Raw genomic sequence first — 10,240 nt, forward strand, 5'->3', positions numbered from 1 at the left:
TTTAAGTTTGACTTTTTGTGAGAGTTGTCTATTATAGTTTAAATTAGTTAGCTATGAGTAACCAAGTTAAGAATAACTCAAGACTGATTTACCTTCTCGTAGTCCTTTATCGATTAGAATCACAAGACGGTTTTCATCATACTTTTGAATAGCGACTACAGACTTTCTTGTAAATCTTTACAAAAATTATGAGAATTATGACTAATCCAAAGATCAGTGCTAAAAAAATGCCGTAACAGCACCATGTGATACTCCATTACTCCGGAACCCTTTTTGTCATCATTACTAGGGAGTCAAAGCAAACACAGGACAAGAGAAAGTAGACTATAGAAAGGTGTAAAGGGCACTTACTCCTCACATCTATCACAGAACACTGACTGATCATACTTGAAACTAAATCATCAGCAAAACCCACAATCCCACATGCTTTTCCATGATTACTCTTCATGAAGTAGGTCCCAAAGGACAACACTCTAACCCAACATCAATATCCATCATTTTACCTACCTAGTACACAAGAAAAGGCAATAGTATACCTTAAGGATGACAACAGTTGGTAAACTATTTCCAACACATCATATTAAAACAAAGCAGATATTATGGCACCTGTTACTGTAAATTTCTGGCCTGCAAATCTGCAATACAAAGTTTACAATCTTTTCTGCTATGCAGAAACTACTTGGAGTTCCTGCAGATAAGAATATCACAGGTTCAAAGTGTAACATCAGCTCAGTTCCAAAATCTTTAAAAGCTAGCAATTGAAAAATAGCACAGGAAGTGACATCTAATGTCTAGTTAGTTAATCAACATTTAGGGAACAAGTATCAGCCAAAACTTTGACCATGCCAAGCACAATCATTTCATCCAAAACAATAGGAGAAAAGATAATTCACCAGGTAAGCTAGACAAACACCCTTGGGAGGGAAGATATTGCATTCATAAAGCTGGGACAACTCATATAGATAAATAGCCATAATGTATGTCATTGTCACCTTCAAAAGTAATGATTACCATTCTGAACTTTCACAACAGATAAATATCTAATATACTTACAAACCTTACCCATGATTGACTTGACTGTCTCCCCAAGAGGCCAAGATCTATATTACTCATGTATTAATATACAAAAACTATCTTCAAGAGAAAAACTCTGAATTCAGAATATGCTCAAATTTAAACAAACAGAAGGAAACCTCTAATAGGCCTAAAAACCGATTCCAAAACCTAGTGAAAGAGGAAAGGTCAATATCTGAACAGAATCAATCTCTCTTCGTTCACCATCATTTGCAAAGAACACTGTCTTTCTTCTACCAGTTCAAGCATGGGAATTTATTGAATAGCAGACAATGACATCCCTGAAAAATTTTGCTCAGCCAATTCAATACTGTCTCAGATTAGTAAAAGAGAAGATAGGAGACCAGTTAAGGTGTTCTTTGAAGGCCAAGTAGAAGTAGCAAGAATTTAAATAATAATCACATCTTGACCACAACCCCCATCATCATTTCATTGAGCAGTGAAATTCATTTGTTTTCAATTGCTGCAGTCACAACGCGCATTTGACAGGGCCTCTCAGGCTCACCATTCCGCCTCCAGAAAGCCCTTTTCCACCAGATCTGAAATCCTCTCTGAATATTTGGGCAGTCATCACCAGAGTTCAAAAACCGATTAAACCAGGCCATTAAAATTTCCTGTTGCCAAGCCATAGGTAGAGTTAAAATGGTACTGCTGAGTCCATCTTCAATTAAATGCCTATCAAGGCCTTTAGATGCTCTCCTCATCCATCCAAAATCCTCGTAGAATGGAACCAACCATGTCTGCAGTAGCAAGCACCTGGTATCCCTGGAAGCTAACAGTTGCCCTTTCCCAATACCAACAAACAGCCTTGCCGTAACTCTGCTAACCTCATGTCTGTGAATAGCAGGCACTTTACAATGTGCCTCAGATAATTCAGACTGAGAAGCCCAAGTCTTCAAAAAGTCTTCAGCAATCTGTCTATCTATCAAAATATCCAAAATCCAATGCAAATTATCAGCCTGCCGAGAAATCTGACTAGCTTCTTTCAAGTCTCCCTTTGCTGCCCTAAAAAAATGGTGGCAGAGTAATTGCAAACATGCATCACAAGCTGAATACAGAGACTCCTTCCTCAAGTCACTTTGAGATGAATTCTCATGCAGCATTTTTGACACTAAACTTTTCATTTCTCGCCTTGCCTTCTCATCCTTCCCTTCAAGAACTACATGCAATAATTTGAGAAGCACTTCTTCATTACCAGACCCATCCTGTGTCCCGCCCATAGTGTCAAGAGAAACTCTCTTTAAAACTTCCCCAGCTCCAACTCCATCAAGGCGAAGCTCAGACAACATTGAAGCCACCTTTTCTTCCTCATCCTCAGCCCAGGGAGCAGCCTCTAAGTACTCCAAACATGACAAAACCCCTGCATCAAACCCAATTGCAGCCGAAACCTATATGATACCACCGTTATTAGCAGGAGCCCAGATATCAAAGTAAATTTTAATATACTGGAACTGTGTACAGAATATCCAAGACAATCCCTTTTATGAAATACAGAGTACTGTGTAACTTATTTACAAATTAATTCAGTGTTTCAAACCACCAACAGATGAAGAAGAATCAACATAATTTCATTAGTTATAGATACAGAGCAACATTTTTGGAGCTATAAACAAGATATGATGCATAGAAAATACCAAAAAAATGACAAAGGTTTCTAGCTTAATTGATGCTCATAATCAAACATCAACCTTTTCCCGAAATAATTTTTGTTTTGATGATCTATGAAATAATATAAACGCCTATAACTGGTTAAGTTGCCATAAAATAGTTTAACTAACTGTTACCTACCACAAAAAATTCTTTCCAATGATAAATTGACACATAAAACGGTTTAAATTTGTATAAAAGAAGTTATCAGCAGAAACCTAACCTTTAATATTCCAAGGACTCTAGGAACGTCTTCTCTCATGAGCTTCTTCCTCAAATCCTTGCAATACATTAGCCTCAAAGTCTCAATATAAATCTCAATGTCATCACAATCAGCAATCTCTACAATGTATGGAGCTGAATTCTTCTGCTGCTGCTGCTGCTTAGCCCATTTTTCCGACAACTTCACGGCGAAAAACCGACTATGCGCGAGTAAGATCTGCCGGTGAACGTTCATTGAAACGCTTAAGCCATCCTTTGAGCTCAAAGTAAGCTTGACGTCACTGGAGGCAGAATCATTGAACTGATTTCCAGGACTTCGACAGGCCAAAAGATCCAAAAGCCGCTGTTGCATTAAGGCCTGTTTGTCCAGTACTGGCGCCGAGCTGGGCTTCTGATTTTGGGCAGAAGTGACGCCGTATTGAATCTGGGGAGCCGGAGCCGGAGCCGTTCTGGGAAGGCAATCCGGCTCGCTCGCCATCATCTCGAAAAGCGTGGGGCTCCCCCGGGCCTTATCCACCGGAGGAGCAGGAGGAGGCGGCGACATTGGATTAAGAAGGCCAGCAGTGAGCGCAGAATTGAATTTGCTAAAAGACGACGGAAACGCGTCGTGATTAGCCGGCGAGCCGGCGTGCGCGCCGCCGCCGTATACTACCGAGGAGGCGGTGGACAATGAATCCATAACGTTAGGCAATGCACTCGGAGAGTACCGGATCTTGAGATCCGACTGTAACTGCACCGGCGACGACGAAGCAGAAATCGGCGGCGGCGGCGGCGGCGCGGCTGACTGTTTAGCCGTTGCAGCCGGACAACACCAGGAGTTCTCAGAAGACACAACCGTCGGAGTATCAAGCGTACGGCCCTGACTTAACTGACTCTGAGCCAATATATCAGAACTAGAACCAGAACCAGAAGAAGAAGAAAGCGCGTCGGAATCTGTGGCGGCGGAGGTGGCGGTAATGGTGGTTTCGCGGTAACGACGCCGTTTAGGTTTGATAGTCTGAGTATGTAAATTGATACGGGCAGTAGCAGCAGCCATGTGAGTATATTAGTAGTGGGAGAGAGAGAGAGAGTGCTTCGATATAGGTGAAGTCAGTCCGTTAGGGTTAACAGAAGGAAGAATCATAACCTATGAGTGCGTGATGCGTGTGCCAATGGCGCCCAGGGTTTTGTAATCAAACAGCATCTATTCTTCATCACTTTTTTATCTTTTTCACTTTCTTTCTTTATTTTATTCATTTTCTTTTAAACTCTGTTTAAAATTTTCCAGTACTTAAAAGTTTTATTTTGATTTCGTTAATTTAATATTCTGTTATTGTTTAATATTACAGTTAATCTAAGACATCAAGGATATACTGCGAATAAGTTTAATGTCATAATAAAATAAGGATAAGCGGAAGAAAAGGATTAAACATGAATTTAGGTATTGTTGTTTTACTTTCTCAAACTAAGGATCCAATCTATACTTTGTTTTAATATAGACAAATGGATTTTGAGAGTTATAGTCAACTCTCTTCTCCAGTTATCCTCATAAATGAAAGGTATTTATGATATAAATAGTACAAATTACTCAAAGTCAATTTGTAAATTTATATGACTTATAATTATTAATTATAAACATTTTATTGTGACTGTGTTATGGATTTAGAAGAATAATTGGGAGACCTCTTTGCTTTGTGTCAAGCTTTGATAGTCATTGACAACACTCGGGTATGGGGACCACCCCTTTTAACCCCAAGAGATAGGTTGTGCCTTGTTGGACCAAACCAATGTTATATATTTATCAATTATATTCCGTACGTAATTATTTACCAACACTTTAGAGAAACATTAGTGGAAACCTCCAAATATAGGTTTTTCGTAAGGTTTAAGCTAAGATGTCAAGTATGAGAAAGAAAAGTACTATATAATAATTTTTTAAAGAAGAAAAAGAAAATTTAGTAGTGGCTGTTACCCTGACACGCTTTCACATTCATGTTGGGAGCGCTTCGTCATGCTCACGAACGATTGGAGTCTTTTTTTTTTTTTAATTTAATTTCTGACACAGAAACACAACTTAACAAAGCACTACACACCATTTTTTTTTCTTTCTCTCCCCTCTCTCATATTGCCTCTACACGTTCAAAAATCTGAAGGAAAAAAAAATCCAAGATATTGAACTACTAAGAATGCCCTTATGATTCAAATAGATATAGCATTGTTAGAGTTTTGATTTTTTTTTTATGAATAATAAAGCAATTTACATGGAAAGAGTCTTTTTAAATACGGTTATCAATATGAATGAATTAGATAAAGAAAAAGTTGTGATAGATTAGAAAAATAATAATAATAAATTTGTCCCATGCACATTTGTCTAGCCATGAATATGGTTAACACAAAATAATTATAGATTTGTAGCTTTGGGGACAAGTTTTGTGAGGATCAAGTAATTGAGAAGAAAGCATGCACTTGATAACAATATCCAATCATATTTTAATTTAAATTTGCTTTTTGCAGCTTAGTGGTGGTGCCCATGCCCATTAACACCATAAATTAATCATGTTTCTTTTTTTTTTTAAAAATTAACACCATGAAAAATTAATCATGTTTCTAATAATTGCCTGAACATCATTTCTAAACCCACGCAATCTTTTGTCTAGCTCCTTAACCAATTTGTAAGCAACTTAATTGAATAACAATTGTTGTACTATGTACCAGCACACTTTGCATTGTAAACCATAGTTCAAAAATTATATATTTATAATTAAAATATTATATGTCTTCAATTAATAAATTATATACATATAAATAAATTAAAGACACATAATTTGTTAACTGCAGGCATATAATGTCTTAACGACATATTATGTGCCTCTAGCATCGACATTTTGATGCAAATGGCAATTTATATCATGGACCAGGTCCACATAGTGACTTCAGATCAAAACGATGAGGTACAAAATTCATACTTGTAAGGTATAGAATTTCATAATACAAGGCACAAGACAAATACACATGTTATATATTTACTTATTTTTTTTTTAAAATCTGTTTTAGGTATATAATTTGTATTCATAAACACATAATTTCACAAAACAAGACATAGAAGTTCATAACATAAGATACAATTACTAATTTGTTTCAGGTACATAATTATTTATAATCTTAAAAGTATAAAATTTCATAACACAAGATACAAAAACTCACAACTTAAGACACATACACATGTACATACTAGGGTTCACAATGCATTGTTAATCATGGTCCATAGTATAAGGATTGGACGCAAATACAATTGTTCATTAGGCCTTTAACTAGCCCATTATTACCCCATCAATAATAAAACAATATTATATGTTAAGCATAATTATATCTATGTTATATATAATTAATGATTATTTATGTTATAACATTAAGTATAATGAAATATATGTTTTTTAAAAATATATATCTTTATGTACAAGTTAATCTCAAAAATCTAAATTCAATAAATATAGTAACTATTACCCGAAGCTTTCACAAACTTAATTATTTAGATATTAATTCATCATATTAGTATTTGGTCAAACTATACTAGATACAATCAAAAAGCATGTGCTCCATCTCAACTAAAAAGCCACATTTATTTTTTATTCAGGCCGATTGACTTTGATGGGCTCCAAGCAACACGTGGACCATAATCTTTTTTTCGGGTGGCGCAGAGATTCGAACCCATGACATTTTGCATGGCTCTGATACCAAATTAAAGCATGTGCTCCATCTCAACTAAAAGCCTAAGCTGATAGTTGGACTGCACATTTATGTCTATATTATATTTATGCTCACAGATACTTGTCTAGTTACATTGTAATTCCAACTATGGAACGGTGACCATAAGATCGTATCATTGTGTTTTTATCGAATTTTTTCATTTAAATAGCATTCCAATAAATAGTTAGAGCGCTCTAATCACTTTTCAAACACACAATTCTTTTTAAGATTTTTTTTTTTTAAAAAAAAAAGAAGAGTTGAAATATTATGTTTAAATGGAACCAATAAAAATAATAAGTTTTGCCAAGTGTTTGAACTATAATGTGAAAGAGAGAATAGTTGATGGATTTTGAACTGTTTTAAATGTAGGCAGCTACCTTGTGCTGTCCATATAAATGTGAAATGAACTTTAGGGACATCATGCGTCGACGATGGGTCCTTTTAAATCCTTGTGATCCTCTTTCTTTGTCTTCATATATACTCATGCCTGTCACACATGACATTATTGCCCAATTTTGTCAATTCATCAACCTACGCTATTACAACTATATACCTAGTGTAGTTACTAAATATCATGAAATGTGAAGTAAACCAAGGCAAAATATCATGAAATGTGAAGTAAACCAAGGCAGGGTGTCATTGTGATTTTTTTGGGTGGAACCCAGGGTTTTCACCGTCGAACAGAGTGGCTAATCCCTCACTGGATTGTAGACATCTCTATTAGATGGGACAGCTGGCCTGGAGATTTAGGGGTGTCATTGTGTTATCGATTCATTTTAGTGTTATTTGAATTATAAGAGAACTTATTAACCCTTATTAAGAGAGTGGCGGTGTGATGTTTGACATATTTGAACTTGAATAGTTACCATGGTCCAAATCTATTTAAACAATTTGTGGACTTGGTTGATTTATCTTATGTGGCATTAATTCCTTCACTGAGACTATATAGACATCCTTCTATCATTTCTAACATCATAACCTGAAACCAATCTCTTCTTCCTTCTTTTCTTCTTAATCTTAATATATGAGCATAGTTTAGCGCATTTCAACTATAGTTAACGAATGCACGTTACTATAAAATAGACGTATAACCTTACTAATCTGTAAATTCCCTATAAATTTGTAATATTGTTATGGTATTTTTGTATATTTTCTTATGAATAGTTGTGTAACCTTAGAAACAAAGATGTTTTTGATGCATTGCACCTAAGTACACACAAAATTGTTTTAAAAAATAGTGAACATTTTTCACACTATAGCTTTAATCTTTGCTGATCAATTTTCACTACAACATTAACAAGTTTATATGTACATCACGCCATAATTTACATTCAATGCCATATTGCCATCGACCTCTTAATATCCATGTGCTTATGTACTCTCTGTCTCTTTCAATTCAATTTGTTTGAACATAAAACAATAAATATGAAAAATATATGATCCTTATCCAACTATTATTTTATTATTATTATTATTATTATTTAAAATCGTCTCAGAAATCATGATCATTGGAAAACAAGTTTAGATCATTAAAACGGTTTTAATATTATATTTTTAGTAAAAAGTAGTGGTTGAAGTAACACATATGAAAAGTAATGCTTATGAAAACATATAAGTTTTAAAACTAAACTGTAAGCTTTTGAAAATTATATATCTATTATAATTAACACTAGTTTTTCATGGGCATTGCCCGAATAAGATAATGTCAAATGTTTATTTTTAAATAAGTATTTCAAACTATATCAATGTATGCAAGATTATATAGAAGATGTTCATGCATATGTAATTGAATGTTGAATTTGTGTATTTAAATCATTAATTCAAAATTTATGAATGCAAGATAATATATGAGAGATTAATTATAATTGTCAGTAAAATAAATGTTTGCAATTTTGTAAAACCACTAATCTAAATACTTAATCTAAAAATAGTATAAATAAATACTACTTTTTTGTTTGAATTTCTCTAAATCTTTTTAATTCACTTTCGGGTAGCATTGACATTGTCTTTATCATCGGTACTTGTTTTTTTTTTAAAATTTATTTATTGGTATTTGGTAATGTGTAATGCGCAATTGAGTTATTGTGGTAATATATATGACAGTGTCATGCAATGAGATTATGATATAAGAAGTTGTGAATTTGCCTTGCTATGTTTGTATATATGACGGAGATCTTAGTTTTACTATGAACTCTTGATCTTGCAAACGCCTATTGATATTTGACGGTGGTAGTCCCCCCCCCCCCCTATATGTTTCATGTGCTGTGAGATGTGTGTTGTACATTCTCATGTGAAAGTATTGAACAAAATATTAATATTTATTATATTTGTAGAAGGTTAATAAGTAGTACATTTTGTTCTAGTTTTATAACTTGTTTACTTGATAGTAACAAACTAACAACAATAACTTTGCAGGTAGTCTGAATACTGATGTTGCAATATGTCCAATTTCAGCAACAGTTTGTACATCCATTTTGCACATGTTTATTTTGAAGTTCATATTTTTGAAATTAGTATGAATGAGTATAGTACTTGATTTTGTGTATGTCTGTGTGTTTTTTTGTAAAATTTTTTGTTGATTTGATACTAATCTTAGAGTACACACTGTTGCCTTTTCATCACAATGCATGCAGTTAAATAGTTTGTCACTTTGTACATAAATATTTTTAATTAAACAGTGGCTACATCCTATATACAATTATTTTTGTTGTCAAGATTAATGTTGATTTTATCTTTAATCCAAGCAAGCTAATTGTAGAAAATGAAATTAATTGTAAATTTATATTAGTTCTAATATATTTAAAGAATGCACAATAAGTATTTTACATACAAGATTAATGAATGTTGCAATGGTAGCTATTTTTGGAATTTCTTCACTTTTGAATTTGAAAGATTGATTCCAACAATGTTGTAGTATCAGCATCTTTTCAAAGCACCAAGTGTGTCACAATGTTCTATTGCCTTACATTGACATTTTTAATAATAAGTTTTAAATCAATTTATTGGTTTATTTGAATGCTTCTTTGTCAACAAATCCACCATGAATAGTTAATATGATTAGCTTCAAACTGTTTTTTTTAAATAAATAAATTCTATGTTATTAACATAATACTTGGTAAATAAATATATAACATTATTTTGAAGTATAACTTTGATATTTAATTATAAGATAGTGCAAAAAGAAAACAATGAACAATGTAGTGAATATAATTAATTAATAAATTTGAAGGTAAGGAATCTTTGCATTGTAGAAAATATAGACAATATAACTAATAAAATTATATCTCTTTCTAATTTTTTTTGATAATAAATATTTATTTTGAATAAAGGCATTGTAGACATCAAATTATAAATTAAAGAAATGCATATGTATTATATTTTTGTTGTTGTTGTAACTACTAATTTATTTAATTTAATAAGAGTAATAAAATGGAGAACTTACTTTTGAATAATATACTCTAACATATTCGTAGTATATTTTCAACAATATGCCAACTTTGAATGGGATCAGTTTCGAACCTAAAACATTTCTTATAGAAATTAATGGGTAAGTTAAAAGCCAACGGAATAT

General features: G+C 33.3%; 1 protein-coding gene across 1 annotated transcript; it reads right to left on the reverse strand.

Annotated features, from left to right (window-relative positions):
• Positions 1-902: 902 nt before the first annotated feature.
• On the reverse strand, positions 903-4,087 carry LOC116000275 (BTB/POZ domain-containing protein At1g63850-like). Its single transcript, XM_031240334.1, has 2 exons — positions 2,945-4,087; positions 903-2,462 (listed from the first exon to the last, which is right to left on the reverse strand). The coding sequence occupies exons 1-2, from the start codon at positions 3,977-3,979 to the stop codon at positions 1,521-1,523; spliced, it is 1,977 nt and encodes a 658-aa protein (XP_031096194.1). The 5' UTR covers positions 3,980-4,087; the 3' UTR covers positions 903-1,520.
• Between the last annotated feature and the right edge of the window lie 6,153 nt (positions 4,088-10,240).

This window comes from Ipomoea triloba, chromosome 12 (assembly GCF_003576645.1).
Source record: "Ipomoea triloba cultivar NCNSP0323 chromosome 12, ASM357664v1".
In the NCBI taxonomy this organism is placed as follows: Eukaryota; Viridiplantae; Streptophyta; class Magnoliopsida; order Solanales; family Convolvulaceae; genus Ipomoea; species Ipomoea triloba.